The sequence below is a fragment of the Stigmatopora argus genome, chromosome 18 (assembly GCF_051989625.1).
Source record: "Stigmatopora argus isolate UIUO_Sarg chromosome 18, RoL_Sarg_1.0, whole genome shotgun sequence".
Classification (NCBI taxonomy): Eukaryota; Metazoa; Chordata; class Actinopteri; order Syngnathiformes; family Syngnathidae; genus Stigmatopora; species Stigmatopora argus.
In genome coordinates, this window is record NC_135404.1 from 9,352,943 (window position 1) to 9,375,612 (window position 22,670).

At 41.2% G+C, this 22,670-nt stretch overlaps 3 protein-coding genes and 1 long non-coding RNA gene across 6 annotated transcripts in view; 3 read left to right on the forward strand and 1 right to left on the reverse strand.

Annotated features, from left to right (window-relative positions):
• Nucleotides 1-22,670, reverse strand: part of LOC144093212 (uncharacterized) — a 117,167-nt gene that overhangs the window by 11,092 nt on the left and 83,405 nt on the right. The gene's annotated exons all lie outside the window — the stretch shown is intronic.
• On the forward strand, nt 459-5,734 carry dbf4b (DBF4B-CDC7 kinase regulatory subunit). The gene is made up of 12 exons (XM_077625837.1): nt 459-583; nt 1,155-1,314; nt 1,393-1,569; nt 1,716-1,766; nt 1,838-1,907; nt 2,091-2,155; nt 2,332-2,371; nt 2,459-2,504; nt 3,351-3,479; nt 3,557-3,671; nt 3,744-3,877; nt 3,966-5,734. The coding sequence occupies exons 2-12, from the start codon at nt 1,162-1,164 to the stop codon at nt 5,197-5,199; spliced, it is 2,214 nt and encodes a 737-aa protein (XP_077481963.1). The 5' UTR covers nt 459-583; nt 1,155-1,161; the 3' UTR covers nt 5,200-5,734.
• Nucleotides 5,915-17,924, forward strand: LOC144092585 (disintegrin and metalloproteinase domain-containing protein 11-like). Its single transcript, XM_077625523.1, has 26 exons — nt 5,915-6,308; nt 6,866-7,002; nt 7,189-7,265; nt 7,389-7,455; nt 9,438-9,520; nt 10,253-10,310; nt 10,759-10,816; nt 11,235-11,362; nt 11,491-11,565; nt 11,669-11,740; nt 12,313-12,479; nt 12,558-12,642; nt 12,712-12,802; nt 13,222-13,273; nt 13,344-13,443; nt 14,065-14,136; nt 14,206-14,298; nt 14,363-14,443; nt 14,571-14,621; nt 15,080-15,143; nt 15,212-15,317; nt 15,441-15,560; nt 16,029-16,197; nt 16,285-16,399; nt 16,516-16,606; nt 16,790-17,924. Exons 1-26 carry the CDS (start codon nt 6,251-6,253, stop codon nt 16,830-16,832), a joined length of 2,313 nt encoding a protein of 770 aa, XP_077481649.1. The 5' UTR covers nt 5,915-6,250; the 3' UTR covers nt 16,833-17,924.
• LOC144092720 (peptidyl-prolyl cis-trans isomerase FKBP10-like) lies at nt 18,315-22,547 on the forward strand. 3 transcript variants are annotated; one of them, XM_077625767.1, is made up of 11 exons: nt 18,315-18,391; nt 18,476-18,664; nt 18,831-18,976; nt 19,522-19,711; nt 19,896-20,041; nt 20,743-20,932; nt 21,064-21,209; nt 21,298-21,487; nt 21,552-21,694; nt 21,847-22,010; nt 22,076-22,547. In XM_077625767.1, exons 2-11 carry the CDS (start codon nt 18,480-18,482, stop codon nt 22,253-22,255), a joined length of 1,680 nt encoding a protein of 559 aa, XP_077481893.1. In that variant the 5' UTR covers nt 18,315-18,391; nt 18,476-18,479; the 3' UTR covers nt 22,256-22,547. The 3 variants fall into 3 exon arrangements, with proteins under 3 accessions (XP_077481893.1, XP_077481892.1, XP_077481894.1); XM_077625766.1 differs by having other exon boundaries at nt 18,337-18,664; XM_077625768.1 differs by lacking the exons at nt 18,315-18,391; nt 18,476-18,664; nt 18,831-18,976 and having other exon boundaries at nt 19,572-19,711; nt 19,844-20,041.

Below are 22,670 nucleotides of genomic sequence, written 5' to 3' on the forward strand. Positions count from 1 at the left end.
TTGGAATAGCGTGATAGTTTTACGTACAATTGTTGTTTTATACCAGTTTAGTTGAGATTGTCACAACATAAAGAGATTGGTTCCCTCTAGTGGAAAAAAAAAGATGCAAAAATATATAACTACTATACTAACCAGTTTGATGTCATTTGTCAATGATTGTGGATGTTGTGATCTAATGCAGTATATAACATATTTGTAGTAAATTGGAGAAAGAATAATAAAGAGTCATTGCTGCTTGACATGTTGATCAGAGCTATTTGTAAAATAAAATAATAGGTTTAGGAGTTATAATTTCTTTCACAGTCTGAACATACATCCACAATATTTTTTTATTTCATTGTTTTAGCTTTAGTTTAGTTGTTTTAGTTTTAAGACGTTGTAATTAAGAATTATACCAGTTAGTGGCGGTAATGCGTCCCAAAAATGTCAACAAGAAGAAGAAGAAGCGAAGGAGGGAAGGAACATTGCACCGGAAGTCAGCCTTCCTCTGTCAGTGTTTTTAAAAATTCGGCGGTTGCTTGCCTGTCGCCTCCCATATAAGTCATTGTTAAGCTGGAACTCTTTAAACGAAAGCTTCAGGAACGTAAGTCACGCAGATTTAATTTATCATCGCGAAGGAACAAAAATAACTGGGTTACAAGCCAATGCATGCCACCGATGTAACAAGACAAGGCTCGATTAGTTGTAGGGCAGCTAATAGCATCATAGCCGCACGGTGAAGTGGCTTTCTGTGTCGCGTGTTATTGTTGTATTCTAGTTTTGGAATGTTAGATGAAAATCTAATGAAATATAATTGCATACACAGTTATTAGATCCCCTCGCACATTATAGTAATAACCAACGCACTAATATGCATCCAAAACTTACTACGATTATTTTAAATCTTTAATAGTAACATAAAATGTTTATCCGGCTTCACAAAAAATATTATCATTAAATCTGAATAATTATGCAATAATTAAGTGTACGATTTTTGTTTAGTTTGACATCATACTGCCTTTTTTACTCTTTTGTTATGCATGTTCTTCTGGCTTTGTCTCCCCCTTGTGGCTAACGAATGTAAACACGGCTGAGAAAACCATCCTCGACTTAGGTATCTCTTTATTTAAAGAAAGAATAGCACTCCTAACATTTCAATCTTATTCCTGCAACAGTAATATCATGCTGCAGCATCGGCAATGTGAAGAGCAGCCAGAACTTTTGGGAAAACTTTCTCCTGGAGAGAAGAAACTTGAGGGCAAGACCTTTTATCTGGACAATTTGAAGAAACGTCCTACAACCCTGCTTTTGGAAGCCATAGCTCTTCTTGGAGGAGTAAGTCAAAAGTCTTATTTTTTTAATTTTGCACATGGAAGGACTATTTATAAACTAAATTGCTTCTTTTTCAAAAAGGGGATCGAGAGCTTCCTCCACAGAGATGTAAGCTTTGTAGTTACGGGAAGTCACGAGAAACTGGAGGAAAAAAGGTTTGCAGGAAGTAAGCGCAGCGATGAGCTCCAGCGGCCTGTGAAAGGGCAAGAAAGTCTTCTTGACAGCTGCAAACCGCGACCAGGAACTTCTGGGCCAGTGGTACGTCACAGATCATTTATTAATGCCTTAAAAATAAATCAATAGGTTAGTGGTTCCTTCACGCTCTTTTTACTGTGCTGTATAGATTTTTCTAAATGCAAAATGATGTGAATTTCATCTAATTTTTCGTCGACTGTCTTCTCCAGGCATGCGGCAGCAGAGGAAAAGCGCTCCTTGAAAAAGCCATACGCAACAATGTAAATTGCCGAGCTGCAAACTTTAACACCTTTGCTGTAGTCCTCAAGTCAAATATTGTTTTATTTTGTAGGAGCGGCTGCAGGCGAGCAACGTGCTGTTCAATGCCCGTTCATGGGGAGTCCGCATTGTTCATGTGGATGGTATCCTTTTTTGGTTTAGTAAAAAAATATATATATATTTTAAGAGTTCCTGTTGTAGTGAATCTTTGCACACAGCAGATGGCGACTCTCGAGTTCTAATGCATGGGCACGCTACAGATTGATGCCTAAAAGTAGATTATTTATTCCAAATGGTTTACTGTTTGTTACTTAGCGCTGCCACAGATGTTCTTTGTTACTTGAAGAAACTGAACAGTGAACGTGTCATTGGGAAACCCAGCAGAGCTGAGGTAAGAGAAGGAAATCCTAACGTTAAGACTGTCACTCATGGCGATATATGTCCAATTCATTTTGACCGAGAGGGCTGGCAGAGATCATTCACTGTTTGCCTCTCCCAGTGAAAACGGTTTGGACATCTATTGTTGTCAGTGGATGGCCAGTGTGTTAAGATGTGTGTCTATTTCAGAGGACATCCACCAAGCAAAAGTCAAGCCATGTCGTCAAAGGTCAGTGAATACAAAGATGAAAATACTGCAACTGTAATGCTTTTGCATCTGGACTGGGTTAATATTTTGTCCTTTATATTTTTGCAGCCGTACCTCTAAGATCTCCTTACCTCAAAATTGAAGACTGTTGCAGGTGAGGGGGTGGTTTGTAGTGGACATAAAATGTTCATGCAGCACAGTTCTAATGACATTTTTTGAAATTTGCATATATAAAAGAGAGACAAATGTATTGCCAAATCAATATGGAAGCTTCTACCAACATGAATGGGACTTAGGCTCAGAAAGTGGAGGTTAATGTAAACCAGCAAAAAGTGCGCTCTTGTATTGCAAATTAATATCTGTCTGAAAATGTCCATCAATGCGTCAAAGCTTTTTATGTGATATTTGAGTTTACACGTGTTTCATTTCGAAATAGGTGTGTGGCTAATACTAAGGGTAATGGAAAGACAGCTACTGAAACCTGTGAAAGTTTACCTCGCACGGCTTTAGTTGAAAGGTTTCAACTTTCCTAATCACACCTTTTTTTAAAATGGCACCATGTAACATGACGAGCTTGCGGACCCCCTGGTGTCCACAACTACAACGGATAGCGTTTCTAGTTGTGCCCCTGCAGGGGATGTGAACACTAACTCCTCTTTTCATTTCTCCTCTCATTTGGCCTAATTGAATTGCTCTAAACAAAAGCATGGACATAACAGCAAATGAACTGAGACTATGGAAATTGTCAAACGTCTCAGCTGGTGTTGCTTTAATACTAGAGAAATAAATACAATTTGTAATACTAAATAATCTGTAATAAATGTGGGCAGATATTTTGCATTTATTTTAATTGACCAAGTCAGTATAACATAACAGGGTGGTCATTTTGGTGGGTTGCACTTTTAGTAGTTTAAATGCACTTCATTTGATGAGTCTTTTATTCTTGTTTGAATGGCAAATGGTCTCAAATATTAACGTTTTTATTTTTCTTTGTATCCAGGAAGTACAAACCTTTGCACATGCAGTCAATGAGCTTCCCTTCGCTTTATTATTCGGGTCGATTCAGTCCCTTTGAGTGTCCACCTCCTCCTCGTTTTGAGAAGACGGCACAAGAAGGAAAAAAATCAAGGTTGGTTCAAAGAATTCGGTCTCCTGCTTGGTGAATGGCACTTTTTCACTTTTGTTGTTGTTGTTCAAACCAAATAGCAAAGTCAAAAGCGGCAGTAAGGAAAAATCTCCAAGCCGGTCCCCATGGCAACCACACAAAAAGGGCAACTCTTACTGTGAATGTTGCCTTCAGCCCTTTACTAACCTGGAAGAGGTGAGATTCTTTTCATCTCCTGTGGCTTCTTCTGACCTGACTGTTTAATTTGTCTTCCTTTATCTTTTGCAGCACTTGCAGTCAGAACAGCATCGCTCCTTTGTGCTAGAAAGCTCCAATTTTAGCACCTTGGATTGTCTGATTGTTCAAATGCTGCCCGTTTTTGACCTAAATCCCTTTGAACAATCCGAAGGAGCCCTGAATAGGTCAGCTATAATTATTTTAATTAATTAATTTAGTCGGGACACATTTTCAGTCATCAATCATTGCTTTTAAACTTCTCTTTTTTTGTAGACTACAAGATTCTCTGGCAAACTCATTCAACTGTGAATTGGAGCCTTTGACCGATGCAGAAACTGAACAGGAAGTTCAGGCCTTCAAAAGACAGCCCTTCACCCGTCTACCAACTGAGGATTCTCCTCTTCAGACTGGAAACCCACCAGAAGAACAGATGCCTGTCCCGAATCCAGTCATAATATCTGGCATCCAGGAATCTGACAGCTTTGCCCAGCCTTCAGATGGGTCCATGCCAATATTGGACTTGGTGCCACAAGTCCATTTTTCTGCCACCCCCCAGCCTCATCCTCATCCCCTCTTGCCCTATCTTGCCACTGAAGATCTCTCATTTGACCCAAACTCCCTTCCTCCAGTCCTCAGCCCGCAAATCTTCACTTCCGATGATATTGAGCCCTGTTGTCTATACTCCGAACCTCCTGTCCTCAGTCCACAGACTTACTCCAACGAGGTTAATGAATGTGAAATGGAGATAACGGCAAGTGTGTCTGAATCTTTTCCCATCTCCATCGTCACCATTTCCTCTGTAGACCTTCCCAATACAAAAAAAAACAAGGGCTCACAACCAAAGGACATTTTAAAAGAGCCTTTGTCTCTTTTGAAGCAATCTCGCCCGGCAACAACAAACCTCAAAAAACGCCGTCGGAATTCCAGCTGCGTGCACGAGCGCAAGAAAAGGACGAAGACAGAGGACCTCACACGATCAGAAAGTCACATCATTACGGCGGATGAGTCATTTTGTATTTCGAGGGCAACTGTTGAAAAAGTACAGTCGGGAGCAAATGACTCTATTATCAGCAGAATTTACCCTCTCGAGGGAGCCGGACTACATTCTCCCCCCAACTTTTCAGGTCAAAACATTCACACAAGATGGTTGTCCGCTTCACAGATGACTTCACATCAACCCTGCCGAGACTCGCCACAGTCCACGGCGGTGTGCATCGACCCGGATCTCATCCCAGACGTAGCCTGGCTTAATCCGTCCTCGTCCGATTCGGACTGGGACTGCGAGCTGCTGTCTCGCTTGGACTCTACGCGCAACAGGCCACCGCCGGGTCGATGTGAACCCACACCAGACAAGATGGACCAAGACTTTCTCCACAGACCGTGTGCTTGGATGCGCGACACGAGCTACGAGTCACGGTTGCACACCGCCCTGCAACCGTCCACCCCTGCGGTAGAGCCCTCGACTTTCTCCAGAACTGTGGTTCAGATTGTTGAGGTTCTTCACTGACTGTCCTTGTGAGGAATTCCACAACCCCAAATTATTGTCCCTTAAAAGACAATGGAGTTATTTATACACTCACAATATGTAAGTATGAAGTGCTCCGAACCACTATAAACCACCTACAAGACATTCCTTTTTTGTTGACAAAATTTAAGCGTTTATGCCTGGCAGTGTTATTTAAAAGGGTTTGTTGGGAATTTTATTTTCCTTTTAAGGTTGTCTTATTCTGGACTTTGAACGCAAGCAGGATACAGAGTTTCAAGAAATTCTAATTTCACCGTTTTATCCCTTTTTGAAACATCAACCCAATTTTATTTTCAATATTGTGTCCCAACTTAAAAATGATCCATTAATTGCATAATTGATCAGCTTGTGCCACAATAATTTGTTTTGGGGAGGGTACAGCTGTATATTTGATTTAATATTTTGAAAGTGAGTATACATAACACTTTTTTTGGTTATTTGCAAAATTCCTGCCAGTGTTGTCATGCTTCAAAAACCTAGGTTGCAATCAATAAACAAAGGGACCTAAATGTTCTGAATTGCTACGTTCTTTATTTGTTTTAAATAAAAGTTTGTAAAATACTCTGCTTGGTACATAAATGAGTAATTCGACAAACAGGAAATATCAAGTGAGCATGTACGCGTCAAATGACACTAGATTGAACCAGGGCATACTCAAAACCGCCCCCCGCGAGGTCGCAGTGTAGAGACACCGTTCTCCTGCTTTCAGTGGGGTAAAGGGAAATTCCAGGGCTGCCGCGACCCCACGTCAGTCCCATCCATGTAACTTCCTCTGCTCACGTCCCCCCTCCTAAAAGCCACCAATCGCCACGTATGTAAAAACTAGACCAATAACCATTCGGATTTTCTTCCATGGACTCCACTTGAGCGTCGACGCGCAAGGATTTAAGAAGCGCTCCGAACGGTGTCCACTGGAGACCGCGTCACGGGGGACCGCGTTCATTCTGGCTTTTTCTCCGTCTGCTACGCTCCAGCTTGCCGATTCCAGCTCGCTCGCTCTCCAGGCGGACGCCAACGGGACTATGTGAGCACCATGCCGGCTGTGAGATGCCTGTTGTTCGCCGCGATTTTCCTATGGTGCTACGTGACGGGTGAGCGTGATTTTTAAATTGCCTTGGATTGGAATTATTAGGCGATTTGGCATTAGTTTCGAACCGGATCATTTCATTGAAAGCCGTGTGGTCCTTTTACCCAATTCTAAATTTATCTTATTAATAATGAAGTAAAATCCCAAACGACAAGGACACAATAAGAGTCCTGTCACCTTGATTTTACAATTTGACGCACGACACTTATTATTGGACTTTTTAAAACATTTTTGTAATTTTGAGGTGAAAGGATTGAAAACAAAACAATTGTTTTTTCCCCTATTAACGTTTCCTTTTCCCAAGTCATGACCATTAACTAACTGCGCGCCATTGATTAATGGATTGGTTTGGACGTCTAGCGCCATCAATGGCAGCAAATGCCTTGAAACCTGAGTAATTACTGCTTACCCTCCCAGCCAAAAAGGATTGGACATCTGGTGTCCTCAATGACAGTCTGAGTTAAAACAAACTCAAAGTGGACAGGTTTTTTTCACACCACAGGTTTGAATTCTCCATTTATTAAAATGTATTATTTTAAAAAAAATCCTACACACTTGCAGGTCTAAGGGAGGGCTGGCATCCCCCCATAAAAGACATTGTGCAGCCCAAGAGGCTCCTGCAGCAGATCCACTCCCAGGATGAAGTGCTCCACAGCCACCTGGACACCCGCGTCCAAAATTCCTCGACGGGGGCCAAGGTGGGTGCATTTAAAATTCTCCTGGCACAGCACATGAAAACTTATCATGTGTCTCACCTTGCACGTGCAACACTGTGACCGTCCTCTGTCAGAACCATCACTTCATTGACATTTAGAGATCAATACAAGGAGATACAAGCACTATAATAGAATTGCTCTTTCCCATTTCCATCCTACTCCCAACAGTCCGTCCATTTGGCCCACAGCAGCTTCCTGGTGGAGGCCTTTGGGCATTCATTTATCCTCGATCTGGAACTTAACCAGTAAGTAAATTCTGCAGTGTGTCCTTGTTGTGCAGTCATTGTAACGTATTGATGCTATTTGACATTAATGTGTGTTAAATTAAGAGACATCGACTCGTATTTTCATCTTTCTCTCAATTTCAGTCATCTCCTGTCGACAGACTACATTGAGAGACATTTCCAAGAGGATGGGCAACCATCGCAAATCAAGGTAACAAAGGATTTTAATCCCGAGGCTGCATTGACAGCGATAGACGTCCAATCTATTTGAACTGGGAGATGCAAGCGAACCTATTCTTAGTTGTATGAGAGAGCAGAGATAAACAATAGCTCGGTCATCTCATTATCTCTGCATTCGTGTTTCTCTGCCACTGTGCACCTGACCAATCCGTGGACGGTTGTCATGGTAATCGGCAGCAGCAAGCAACAGTGGGTGTACTTTGTGGCTGTGTGAGGGGAATTCAAATGGGCACTATTTTTTTCTAAACCATATGTTTCAGCACCTCGGCGCTTCGGTTGAAATTGGTGTAATGATAAAAGACGTTTATAATAAATAATAGCTGCCTGATGGTGTAGTTGTTCACTCGACTGACTCCGGTGCTTGAGCTCGATTCGTGCTTGTGGCGGTATGATTGTGTGTCGAAATGGTCGTCTGTCTCTCTGCGTGCCCTACGGCTGACTGGCGGTTAGTCTAGGGCACATGTGTCAAAGTGGCGGCCCGGGGGCCAAATCTGGCCCGCCGCATCATGTTGTGTGGCCCGGGAAAGTAAATCATGAGTGCCGACTTTCTGTTTTAGGATCAAATTATAATGAAGAGTATAGATGTATATTAAATTTCCTGATTTTCCCCCTTTTAAATCAATAATTGTAATTTTTGAATATTTTTTTCTGTCTTTTTAGTTCAAAAATCATTTTGTAAAATCTAAAAATATATTAAGAAAAAGCTAAAATAAACATTGATTTAGATCTATAAAAACTGAATATTCAGGGCTTTTAATCCAGTTCTTTTAATCCATTTATATAAAAAAATCTAAATATTATATCTAAAATGGTCCGGCCCACATGAAATCGAGTTGACGTTAACGCAGCCCGTTAGTCTGACACTCCTGGTCTAGGGTGTAGTCTGACTTCTCCCCAAAGTCAGCTGAGATAGGCTCCGGCACCCCCTGTGAGTGAGATAAATCAAAACAAAATTGATTTATTTTTTTTGAACAGGGTTTTCTTTAGGCCTTAAATTCACTGACCTGGATAGTCTCTTTAAAAAATTCTACCATGACTAAAATTTAAAATTGTGCTATATTGCATGTATTTTTGCCAGCTCACATTTCATAAATGAATACCACAGTATACAACACAACAACACGCAAACTCACTGACATTTCCAGGAACATTAAGTAAGACAGCTTTTGTCTTTCCTGCCATCACCCCATGATTTACCTCTGCTTAACCGACCTGCCAATAGAATTCCTCTTGGGTTTGCTTCCCCGCTTTTTCTTTATTGATCGCCAGCGACTTCCACTTTTCAAGCCCTCGCTTTCCCATTGACACACAAGTCCAGGGAATTGAATTAGAATTGATACACTGTCATGGGATAATGGAAACCACTTCCTTAAATGTGGTAAAGGCAGGTGGAATACCCTTTAATATATGAAAACAATGAAGGACATAGCATGTATACCTGATTTTTTTGCTCCTTGGACTGTGTACAGTTTATATACACAAGCCATCCATCCATTTACTACTCTCCAGCTTTTCCTCATTAACTTCTAATAAATGTCCTCTCCGCTGACAATGTGTTCTGACAGATTTATGAGAGCTTACTGTGCATCACAATGTAATGTATTTCTACCCTTGCCAGTGTCCATTATATGAAGTACATGCATCGCCTCCTTCACGTTCAGTGAGGAATGCTGTGTCAGGCAATTGGACGGCCGCCTTTTAGGCCATGTAATCCCACCACTTTATTTATTAGCTCTTCTTGGCTAAGTGCTTCAGCTCACCCCCCATTTGCAATTTGGGTGATGAAAATATTTTTGGGCTTCGATCAACAGAACTGGTGTGGAATTTGAATGAGAAATGATTTGCGTTAAGTGTTTTGTTGACCTTTTTCTTGCTGATTTCAGTTAAAAAGAAAAGTAGAGACTCTGTTTAGCTCAGTGACTGTTGTTTGTTTGTTTGTTTGTTTGTTTATAGGGAGGAGAGCATTGTTACTACCACGGACGTGTGCGAGGGATCCCACAATCTTGGGTGGCTGTGTCCACCTGCCACGGTCTTTGGTGAGAACACCGTCATTTATTTTTCTTTATTTGGCAAATACATTTTTATATACCTATAAAGATGAAAAAATGATTATTTAGGGTTTTCCCCATCTATACCTTTTTACTCTTTCACAATTTATTTCTCATTGTAAAAATGTGAATTAAAAAAACCCAAATATCTACTGTTTTTCCTTTAATTCCTTAACTCTACAATGGTAACCCTCTATTTCAGGGGTTACCTTTCACGCTTCTGAAATAGAGGGTTACCATGGTTACTGGGGCAAAAATGGGTACCCTTCATTGCACCGTCTTGCTTAGGACCCATTTTCCCCCCAATAACCATGGTAACCCTCTATTTCAGAAGGGTGAAAAGTGATCCCTGAAAAAGAGGGTTACCATTCTAGGGTTAAATAAAACTAGAAAAGATTAAAAAGAGAGATCTAATGTTTTTTTGTTTTCCCCCCAAAAATGTAAATGAATTACAAAACACAAGAAGAATATCCTAGTAAGAGACTAAAAAAGAGGATATGGATAAAGTTTAATATTAATGTCGACTATTAGAAAAACCATCAATACATTAGTTATTAATTATTGCAGACATAATAGCCCTGCCGAATAAAAGCTTAGCTACAACATGGCTCGGAATGTAAATGACTTTTTGTTACCCTTGCCTCAGCACATAAGCAACAAAATAATACACAAAATTATCACTTGAAGGGGACATCATAACAACTTTTTCCGTTATTCCAGGGGAATGTTCTCCGATGGCAACGTCTCATACGGGATCGAACCTATGGATAGCGCCGAAGTGAGTCTTAATTCAAAGTTTTTCCCAAACCCTTAGAATTGGAAATGCAGGTGTGGATTTTTAAAGAAATTTCCAGTACTTTGGCAAAATACCCGTGTGAAAAGTGAAGGAAAATAGCAGGAGAGGGTTGAAGAGCTCATTTTCCATTAGTAACGAAGCTCAATTACCCAGACGAGGAAGACAGATCAATAGCAGCCCTTCTTCGCAATCAGCCCCAACCTATTAGTTGTGTCCTTGGCTTTATATGTCAGATTTTCATAAAGTATTCATCCTTAGCTCCTGTGTTGCAAGTATTATGTGCCATTATGACCGCCTGCTGAGTGATTGATTGATTAATTATGTATTAGCTGAGCTCCCCTCACAGAAAAAAAAGCTTTTGAAAGACTCCTTTATAAGAGCCTTCAGACTGAATTTTATAGTTTTTCTTATGTTGTATTTTGCTGAGCAGGTGGACCATGTTGTGTATCGCATGCCGATCGTCGATATACTCTCGCCTCGGTGTCCAGGTAGGAAAACAATGCCTATTCCGATTGTAAAAAAAAAAAAAAATCCACTGAATTAACATGTTCTTAACACATTTACTGCCAATGACAACAATAGACGTCCAATCCATTTAGACTTGGATTGCTCAGCAGCCATTGTTCGTAAACGGCAGACAATAAGTAACAATTTATCAATAATTATACTTCTTTATGAATTTCCATTTTACAGTATTTTCTACGCTGCAATGACACGTCCGGTCTTCAGTTTCTACCTCATCCGGAAATGTCCTCATATTTCCATCCTTTCAATCCCCCTTCATTTATCTTTTCCATAGTCGTTGGACTATTGATTTCTCTCATAGACGAGCACCAAAAATACACGACTGATGACTAAGCCCTCTCTCTTTTCATTGTCTCCCGCCGTCTCGTTTGTATTTCCCAGCATGCAGCTTGAACGCTAGCAGGCCCGCAAGGCAGACGGGCAGCAGAGGAGATGAGACGAGGCGGCACGGAGACGACTGGTCTGCATTTGCGGCGAAGGAGACCATCTTGAGGCGATCAAAAAGACACGTCAGTTAGTCATTAATATCTATGGCTTATCAGTCATATCCAGAATTCCTTTTGAGGGCAGAGCAGCAAATACAAATTTCACACATGTAGTCATCTAAACAATTTATAGCGTGTCTTTTTCTTTGCAGGTGCGTCGGGGTCATCGGACAGTGCAGACTGAGACCAAATACATTGAACTGATGGTTGTAAATGACCATGAACTGGTGAGATGTAAAGATTCTCCAAAGAAAATGACTCCTTTTTCTTTCAAAAACAAAATTCAAATACATTGTCCAGTACCTTGAATGCATTTTTTCCTTTCTCTAGTTTGTCCAACAGCGTCGGATGACCTCTAAGGCGAAGAACTTTGCCAAAGCTGTGGTCAACATGGCAGACGCGGTGAGTTGTTTTGCATAATTGTTTCAAAAACGACACCAAATGTCAAACATTTAATATCCCTAACATTTTTAATGTTCTTTGCATAAAGCACAAAATTATTATTGAGTAGTAAAAATTGTATCGACTGTTTCAGATCCCATCCATTTTAAGCCTCCCAGCCAAAATGGGTATTAGTAGCCCAAAAATATTTGGAAATATGTCATCACCAATCAATGTCACAAGATTGCCCAAGAAAAAGGCCTCATCTGTTAGGGATTGGTTTTGTTATGATTTTGTTTCCCCCCGTGTGACCCGACAAACACACGGGGTTTAAATAGACAGACATGGGTTAATGAGACTATCAGAAAAAAACTGAATCACGAGAGGTATATAAACCAGGGGCGGGTAGACGACAGGTGAACTCATTGGGCAATCACATGTACAGGTCACACACAGGGGAAAAAAACATAACAAAAACAATCTCTAACATCATCTCACTTTAACATACTACTTCCTTGACAGCCGAATTTCTTTGCTTTGAGCTGAAAACAAAAGAACTAACGTAAATAACGACAGGCCATAATGACTCCCAGATCTTCAAGGAGCAGCTCAACACGCGCATTGTCCTGGTCGCCATAGAAACCTGGTCAGTGGACAACCGCGTCGCGGTGGGTGACGACGCCTTGCTCACCCTGCGCGATTTCATGAAATACCGGAAGGAGAGCATCCGCGAACGCTGCGACGCCGTCCACCTCCTCTCGTGGGTTCGCTACCCCCCGTCACCTCCTCCCTAACCCACTTCCCCCCCTCAATAATGTCTCCCTATGTCTCTTCGCAGCGGGAGGACGTTCTTGAGCAGCCGCAGCGAGGCCGCCTACGTCGGTGGCGTCTGCTCGCTCACCAGGGGTGGCGGAATCAACGAGGTGAGGGACCCTCACCAGCCAGAACTTTTTTCACACTCGTTCCTCAGCTAAGTTGTTTCCCGTGTTTAGTATGGTGCAGTGGGCTCCGTGGCCATCACTTTGTGCCAAACCCTGGGCCAGAACATCGGAATGTTGCGGAAAAAGGACCGACCTGCCGCAGGTAAGCTAAATCATTTTAGATGTATTTTTTGTCCAAATGGTAGCATGATTATACAGTAGCACAAAACAAAACAAAAAAACATTGTAGCCAAGTTTTTTTTTTGACAAGTTAATTACGTGTTACTACATGCACTCAAATATAATTACTAAACCAAATTCTTTTGTAAAAGCATAATCGTGTTACATAAAAATTGCAATCATACATGTTTTTTCATTGCATGTCAATATTTGAATAAAATATATATGTTAAGTGCAGTATTTTAGTTTACTAGAAGTACACCCAAACCCTAACAAAACAAAGTGAGATCAGTCTTTAATTCAGCACTCAAAATTTAGTTGAAAAAAAAAAACAGTTATCACACATTATACGAAAAAATGGGGTTCCTCAATGTTATATTCATTTGTAAATTTTAATGACAGCAGGCTGCATGTGTCCAGACCCGTGGTTGGGGTGTATCATGGAAGATACTGGGTAAGTACAAAAAAATAAGCATTATTTTGTTCATATAGTGAGCAATTTTAACAGTGATTTTATTTTTCAGCTACTATATGCCTAGGAAGTTCTCTCGCTGCAGTATCGATGAATATCTTCGCTTTCTGTTGCAAGGTGGTGGCAGCTGCTTGTTCAACAAACCCACTAAGGTAAAGGAGACCTTTGTTAAAAAAAGAATCTGATCCAATTACATTCCAATCCTGGAGATGAGGACAATATCATTGCAATGTCAAGTGATTTTGACCGCAAGATGACAGAGGTGCCACATTGTATTTTTTTTTACTGCAGCTTCAGTTATGTGTGATATTAAAAATATAATATTATATAAAGTCCTCTGGGATAAGCTCCAGCAACCCCCGCAACCTTTACCAGGATGCGCGGTAGATGAATGAATGAAATGTGTATACATTTTCATGTTTTAACAAAAAAAGAAATAGATTTGATATACGTATTAAACTGTCATTTTTTAAAATGTGACTATTTTCACATTAACACAATCTAAATTTCCCATTCTAAAATGATGAATGTATCATTTCATCACTTTAAGTGACAAATTCCACGGTTTACCTTGATATTCATATCTTCATTAAGAATTTCACATTACGTGTAATTATCCTATCAAGATTAAATAAAGGCATCAACAATGTAAGGCTAAAACAGCACTTTTATACTCGACATGACATTAACATGCCAAAAGAACCACCAGAATAAACCATTGAGATTTATTACCCCTGAAAAAAAATCTGTCCTGGCAAATTTAAATGTTGTAGCTTCTGGACGCGCCAGAGTGCGGCAACGGATACGTGGAAACGGGAGAGGAATGCGACTGCGGCACACTCGTGGTAACTACTCATCCATTGGACAGATTTGGCCACAAACCAATGGTAAAGTTCCCTCTCCGACCCTGATAGGACTGCACCCGCAGCGGCGGCGACTGTTGCAAGAAGTGCACGCTTACCCACAATGCAATGTGCAGCAACGGCCTTTGCTGCAGGGACTGCAAGGTGAGTCGCTTGCGTGAACGTAGTTTTAGGTCATTGTCAATTATTTATTTATTTTTATCCACAGTACGAGCTGAGAGGCGCCACGTGTCGTGAGGCTGTTAACGACTGTGATATCCCTGAATCTTGCTCGGGCGACTCCAGCCAGGTAATGACAACGAGTGATTGCTGCCACCCCTCCCGGTCAAAATGGATTAGACATTGACCCCAATCTATACTAAACAGTGAATGAATAATGGGCATTTTTTCCCTTTTAAATTCATTCTGTATTGCAGTGTCCTCACAATGTGCATAAACTGGATGGCTACACCTGCGAGACCGGCCAGGTAAGGCCCCCCTCCCTTCGATACTTGGTCGTTTGGTCGCCCGGAAGGTTATTGATAATTACCATTTAAATCGTTGCTCAAATTCCCTAAATACAAACTGTGAATTATTATGTCGTCATACTTAATGCCCTTGTAATTATTAGGCTAAAGAAAAGCTCCAAATTTCCCGTACTTTTATTGTGTTTTGTTGGAGAACTTGTTAAGACCCTGACTGACGTCCCTTCCTAAGGGGACAACTCATGTACATACAAACTCTTATACACTCACACGTCCGCTCAGTGAAACTGCTCAGGGCCATTGTTGGCTTTTATTGATGCGTAGACCGTGTTGTTTTACCTTGTTTTGTCGCCGGTCTTTTGGTCGCCCGTTGTTTGGGTCCGGGCGACCAAACGACCGCACACGCCTCCCTTCAATCCACCGCTTCTCTCCAGTTTGACCCTTGACCTCTGACTCCTTAGGGTCGCTGCTATGGCGGTCGCTGTAAGACTAGAGACCGCCAGTGCAGGAGCTTATGGGGCTTCAGTAAGGATTTTACAGGAATTCCATGACACTCAGGAGCCCTTTTTCATAACGCCCTTTTTTTCCTTTAGACGCCGCTGACAGGTTCTGCTACGAAAAGCTCAATTCCGAGGGCACGGAGAAAGGGAACTGCGGGCCCGAGCCTGGCGGTCAGGGATGGATGCATTGCAACAAGCAGTGAGTGAGCGTTTTCTATTTAATCGTTTTTTTGCTCTGTAAGATGACAAAATGTGGGAAATGTGAAGAACTGTCCTTTTCTTTCAGTTTATCTGTGACTTTTGTTGTTGTTGCTTTATTCAGGGACGTTCTGTGCGGTCTGCTGCTTTGCACCAACGTGACCGAAAAGCCCAGCTTTGGCGAATTACAAGGCAAACTCACGGGTTTGACTATTCATCATCAAAATAGATACTTGGACTGCAGGTGAGCATAATGGTCAGATATATGGGTACTTTCTATTGAGAAGGAATCCATTTTTAATCTAAAAACAGGATCTTATTTCCTGGTTTTGTTGCCAGGCAGATGTTGTGATGCCACTTATAACTCTTATTTCTTGTAAATTCAACTTAAAAGTAAAATGAAAAATCGACAATGGAGCTTAATTAAAATATACGTATAGTAAATGCATAATTATTTGACCAGACATACTGTACAGTGGCTGAATTTCATTTTGGTGAAATACACGAATACAGTTATTACTTTTTATCACCCAAAAAAGGATTTTCCCAAATTCTTGACACTTATACAATATATTTTTATCATTTTAAGTACTGTTGCATGATTTGCAGAAGGATCTGTAATAGTGGTGTGTCATTTCGCAGATTATTACTACAAACTAGAAGTTAAAATGAAAATTAAAAGGTATTTATTTCCTTTTTTCTTTAAAAAAAGGGGTGGTCATGCGGTTTTGGATGATGGCTCAGACCTGGGCTACGTGGAAGACGGAACACCTTGCGGGCCCAACATGATGTGTTTGGAACGTCGCTGCCTCCCAGTCAACACCTTCAACCTCACCATGTGTCCCGGCTCGCCCATTTCGCGCATCTGCTCCCATCATGGCGTGAGTGCGACGCACCCTCATTTCTAAGATTTTTCTTTGTCCTATTCGATGCCTAAATATGACTATATTTCACCTTTGAACTCCCAGACTTGCAGCAATGAGGTTAAATGCATCTGTGACCGGGACTACACCGGAAAGGACTGCAGCGTGTTTGACCCCATTCCAATTCCCACACCACCTGAAGGCCCGGAAAAGTATAAAGGTAACTTTTTTAAGACAATAATAGGCTGTCAATGATGGTTATATATGTCCAGTTCATTTAGACTGGAAGGTGCTGACAGAATGTGTAATAGTAGTGTGTATTGCCCAATTGTGCAGGTCCGAGTGGTACGAATATTATCATAGGCTCAGTGGCTGGGGCCATTTTGCTGGGGGCCATCGTCCTGGGCGGGACTGGATGGGGATTCAAGTAAGTATGTCTTCATTTGTTGTAATCTTAACACATGTATAATGTTTTTTTCAGAAAGGGGAGAAAAGCAGGGATTTTTGGGGGGTGAATAATGGAGGAAAGGCTTTAAAATGATCTAAAAAAAATCTTGACGTTGTCTTCTTTGTGTCCCCCACCCTGTTTCTTTCCTCATCGCGGTTCCAGAAACATTAGGAGAGGAAGGTACGACCCTGCATTTGAGTCCTAAAATGTCACGTGAACCTCACACGACCGCCATTTTTGCATGAGAGAAACATTGATAATAAAGTACAATTTTTCCAGTTTTCATTATCCTCTTTCCTCTTCTCTCCTTCCACTCTTTCTCTCTCTCTTCTTCATTTCTTCAGATCTTCTGGCGTTTGATCCTCATTCACAACCAATTTGTGCTGTGGAAGCCCTGTTCTGTCAAAATCGTTTCCCCTGTGGTACTTTTTTCTTCTTCCTTCCCATCTTTCAAGAGATGATGTCACTGGCATAAGGGACATGGCACAATTGCTGCGCCCATGCACATTTAATGGCAATATAAATATCTGCAAGAAGCGACCTGCTCTTATACGTACATTTGCATCCATGCCGAATGTATCTTTGGGTGTGGATCATCTGTATCTGCAGTCGTCACTCTGTAATCCATATAACGTACAATCACAAATTGAAAAAAAATGTTTAGAAGTGGGTGTTCATCTAATATTGTTTTTTCTTGTTTGCCCTTTTTTTGTTACTTTCACAAGGTGCATTTTCCAACTGCATGTTTAAATCCTCCCTTACAAAAAGACACGTTTAGAACATTCCATATTGCATAGATTCTTTTCCTTAAAAGAATATATAGTATATATATATGTAATTTCTTTGACCTCTTAAATATTTAAAAAATATATTAATTGGTAGTTTTTAAGAAGCTTTTGTCATCCAATAAAGGTTTTGTAAGGGCAGATGTGTATGAGTCTGTCCTAAAGAAGTGGAAATATTCACAAAGTGCATATAGAGCAGGCCCAGATTTCACAAGGCTTTTCATAGAAGTATGTACACCTGATTATGTGACATTAGTTGATTTCTCAGGTATTTTTAAACTTAGTTTTTCCATTGGATTTTATGATGACCTTTAACCTTTAATCTCTATATATTTTTTAGAGTATTTGTACTTTTTTGCTTCTTTCTCTGTTCAAACTAACCGCCACCCTCCAACTCTTTTGGTTGATTTTATGGCATCGTATTATAACAGCAATGATTTAGAGAAGCGTGATATATTTGCCACCTAATTAAAAAAGGGAAAATCATTGCTTGCTAGTTCTTGGTTTCAAAAAATAAAATGCGGTATTATTGTCATTTTACTTCTGTGTAAGAGAACTATGCAAATGAATAAATGGAACTATTTATGGTCAAAATGAGTTTTGTGTACCCTGAAATAGGTATTTTTTTCATTCTTTTATGTATCATCCTTAGCTCATCCTTCTCAAGTGTCTTTAAATATTTGTCTTTTTTAGCTGTCCAATATGTTTCAACTTGGAGGGATGGCAGCAAATAACTATTCGTTTTTTAAACCCCCCTGTTCAAATGAATTGGACGGCTATAGGTGTTAATGGCAGTCAATAAGTTCTTTACATTTTCTAGAACTTTATTTTGACGCCGGATGTTTTATTTTTATTAACCAGAAGCGTGTTTCTTCCTTCTTTATCGTCGCCTTGACTAAATTGGCTTTACCCACACCCCTAAATCCGACATTCCTCCCACCAAAAAGGCTGCCTGCAGGCTTCAGACAGTCCTCTAAAGGTCGTCCACGTCTGCAGCCCACTTTTAAATCCTAAAAAAAAGTTATTCTCCCTGTTTTGATTTTTCAGCTTTGTTTTTTTTAAGGACCATGTTTTCCTATTGCATCGTTTTCGTGTTGGTGTGCTCGGTGGGCTGCAACCCAAACCCACTCGGAGATGTAGTCGTGGACAGACACTTTATCCCCGCAACTTGTACGCGGCAAGCCCAAGACGGAGATCAGGTCCGGTATCACTACAACGCCACTTTTCTTGAAGGAAAAACGTTCGATTCCAGGTGAGATCCGCCTTATTTAGGCCTACGAGTAGATGATTTGATTTGATCGCGAATAGTAAGTTTGTCTTGACTATAACTTTGTACGCTAGAGGGCGCCGGTGCTGCAGGTTTCTCTTTGCAAAGACTTGACACGTAGGATGTTTGCATTTTTTTCTTTCCTTTTCAGTTACCAGCGAGGGGCAGCCAAGGTGGGCCTCCTCGGGGAGGGTCGTCTGATCGCAGGGATTGAGAAAGGCCTTTTGGGGATGTGCGTCAACGAGCATAGGACTATCACTGTACCCCCACATCTGGCCTATGGTAGTACCGGAGCAGGTAAGAACCAAAAGTTACCACAAAAACACGTTTTTTTTTGCAAATGAATGAAAGAAGAGATGGTATGATGGACAAGAAAAGTTTATTTATTGCAGGAATTTTCAAATTCTTGAGTTATTTTATCAGGCTCTACTCAGTAGATTTATAATTATTTTGTATTTTGGATACAGATGTAAAGTTTTTTTTGTTTAAGAGGTGAAAGAGTATGTTGGAATCAAGAAATTAACCAGGAAATATTCCACAAAGATTATTTCCTATTTTTTTTATTTTTTCCCCCATAAACAATTTTTTGGCCACCATTATTTTAATGATTGTGATTTATTACCTTTTTTTTATTACATATTATTGTGTTTAAATATTCGCCATTGATAAGGATAGAAGTTCAATTTCATTTAAACCTGTAATATTGATTGAGAGTTCACATCTTTCAATGTGACTCTTTGCCGCCATCCCTCCCAGGCAAAATGGATTGGACATCTAGTCCTGGTAATGGCAGCCAAAGTACTACAGTAGCTTTAAAAATAGATTTTCTCCCTTGATGGCAGGCGACATGATCCCTCCAGACACGACGTTAGTCTTCCACGTTCTTCTGTTGGATTTGTGGAACAAAGGCGACCTAGTGGTGACCAAAACCATCAGCACCCCCAAAGACTGCAAGCGCTCAGTGATGCGCAGCGACTTTGTGCGCTACCACTACAACGGCACTCTGCTGGACGGCACCACCTTCGACTCCAGGTGAAGTCGGGCCCGAACGGGCGGATTTGAGGTTGAGGGCTGGCACGACGCCCTCGGCTTGACTGGGGAATGGCGTTTCCTTTCCGGTCCAAATGACTCTTTTGTTTCTGCTGTCTGTACTCTGTCACACAGGGGTGTTGTCTGTTCTGTGTTTGACTTTTTGGCCCTTATGAGCCCCACGCAGCTACGTGCGAAAGCAGACCCGCGACTCCTTGGTTGGTGAGGGATGGTTGGTCAAAGGCATGGATGAGGGCTTGCTTGGCATGTGCGTGGGCGAGATCCGCCATATCGTCATCCCGCCTTTCAAAGGCTATGGAGAAAAAGGCGCAGGTAAATCAAGATCCGGGACTGTATTGTTCATTCATCAAGTTTATGCGAAATACAGTATGTATACATGGAATAGTGCGTTATTTTAGAAAGGTGTTGAAATTATCATAAGAGAGCGTTTTGTTTATTAAATAAAACAATACATTGTGAACAACCTTACGAGTTGTTTCCTGTAATATGTGTTGGGAAACTTCTAAAGGTTGATTCATGGTAAATCAGTCATGATGTCATTGGATTAGTATTCCATATGTATGAAATAAATGAACATATTTTAAAATTAGAATAAAAAAAGGCTGTTCACGTTATTGTTTATTGTTCAGAGTATCAATATGGAAGACAGAGATTATATTTGTTTGCAAAAGTATCGGTATTGACCCGATTTAGTTGCCTCTGCTTTGTTTGTTTGTTTGTTTTAATTGGTGGCATTTGTTTTGTCCATTATTTGTTTTTGTACTAAGGTCCCCAGATATTTGTTGTCTAAGGGAAATGACTATCAATATCAGGTTGAAAGTTTTAGTATCATGACAATACTACATTCAAACTAATATCACTGTTATTATTTGGATATATTTATTTTCTATTATTCATGCAGTTTTTACATTTTAAAATGGTAAAGTCCATTAAAAAGGCACTGAATTTTGTCAGGTAGATGTTAAATTCCAGTCATGAATTCCTTCTGCTTCATTTCTTTGGTCACCCACTAGGAGTGGAGATCCCTCCCCACGCCACTCTAGTCTTTGACATCCTGTTGGTGGACATCCACAATCCCAAAGACAACATCACCGTGGAGGAGCAGACAGTGCCGGAGTCGTGCGATCGCCGGTCCGTGTCTGGGGATTACATCCGCTACCACTACAATGGAACTTTCCTGAACGGCGTCACCTTCGACACCAGGTCAGCCAAGTTGCAAATTTGAAGTCATTCACTGCCATTGACGGCAATAGAAGCCCTAGTGCCAAAAAGTATCATGACTAAGTTCGTGACTCCATTTTCTTCCTGTTGATTTTTTTTTAACGTGCATGCAGCTACCAGAGGAACAGCACATACAACACGTACATTGGAATGGGTTACGTGATCGCAGGTATGGACCAAGCCCTGTTGGGGGTCTGCATGGGGGAGCGGAGGAGGGCTATCATCCCCCCGCATCTGGCCTATGGAGAAGGCGGAGCGGGTACGTTTCACGTTCAAAAATTGTGATCGTAAACATTTAACTTTGATAGCTTAGCCAGCTCGAGTTTATTGTTCCCCTTTTTTTACAGGTGACGTGATCCCACCGTCCGCCGTGCTGGTCTTTGACATCCATGTCATTGACTTTCACAACCCGAGCGACAAAGTGAACGTGCAGGTCCTCCACAAACCCACGGAGTGCAACCAGACCACCGAGGTGGACGACCTGGTCCACTACCACTACAACTGCACCTTAGTGGACGGCACACGCCTTTTCTCTTCGTGAGTCACGCCACATAGATGACCAAATAAATCAAGTTAAATTAATTCCTATCACTTTTCACAGACACGATAATGAAAACCTCCAAGACGCCGTCTTGGGCTCAGACAAGGTGATCGACGGGCTGGAACAGGCCTTGCGAGGCATGTGCGAGGGAGAGAAGCGTATAGTCACCGTGCCCCCTCATTTGGGCCACGGAGAAAAAGGAGGCAAGCTTCACTCATTGGCTGCCATTGACGGCGATGGACGTCTAATCCAGTCAAAATGGATTTGATGCCTGCTGCTGTTATTTTTTTTGTTATATTTTCCTAAATACCACAGCAAATACTTAGTAAGAACATAATTATGTCATGATTTTCAGCCCTAGGAGTGCCTGGCAGCGCCGTGCTTATGTTCGACATCGAGATGGTGCGCGTGCAGAAAGGCGTGCCACCGGGTTACCTGTTCGTGTGGCTTCACGACACCCCCGAGGACCTCTTCCAGGCCATGGACGTAAACAAGGACGGCGTCGTGCCCCAAGAAGAGGTGACAAAATCGACGACATGACTTTTTGGAGTTTTTATTAATATTCTTTATTTGGGTTTTTTCAGTTTGCAGACTTTATCAAGCTGCAGGTATCACAAGGCAAAGGTCGGCTGAAGCCCGGGGCGGCCGCCGATCAGGTGATCGTCGACATGTTCGCCAACCAGGACCGCGACAAAAATGGCCGCATCACGGCCGAGGAGCTCAAGCTGAAGGTGGATGAGGACAGGGAGCACGACGAGCTGTGATCGCTGACGTCGCAGACTTTCCTCTTGTTGTCTCAGGGACAATTGTCAACACTTTAAGGACACACGGAGTCAAAGTTATTTTTATGTTTGTCGACTTCTGTCCTGAAAACTTCAAACTTCAAATTTTAGAATTGGTACACAAGTTCAAATGTTAATTTTTATGTAGTAGTATTAAGAACAATAGGGTTGCACTGACCAAAAAAATGTATTTGCTTTCTTGTTAAAAAAATGACAACTTTTGTATTTGCAAATTTTGAGATACATATTTTGACATTACAAATGTGAGATTACAAGATGCCTTAATACTCATTGTTTTCTGTCTTTTTTCAGCCACACTTCAAATTTTAGCCTGATAAAATTGCACTGACCAAGAAAAATATTTTTGCGTGCTATTTTTATTTTTAATAAAACCTTA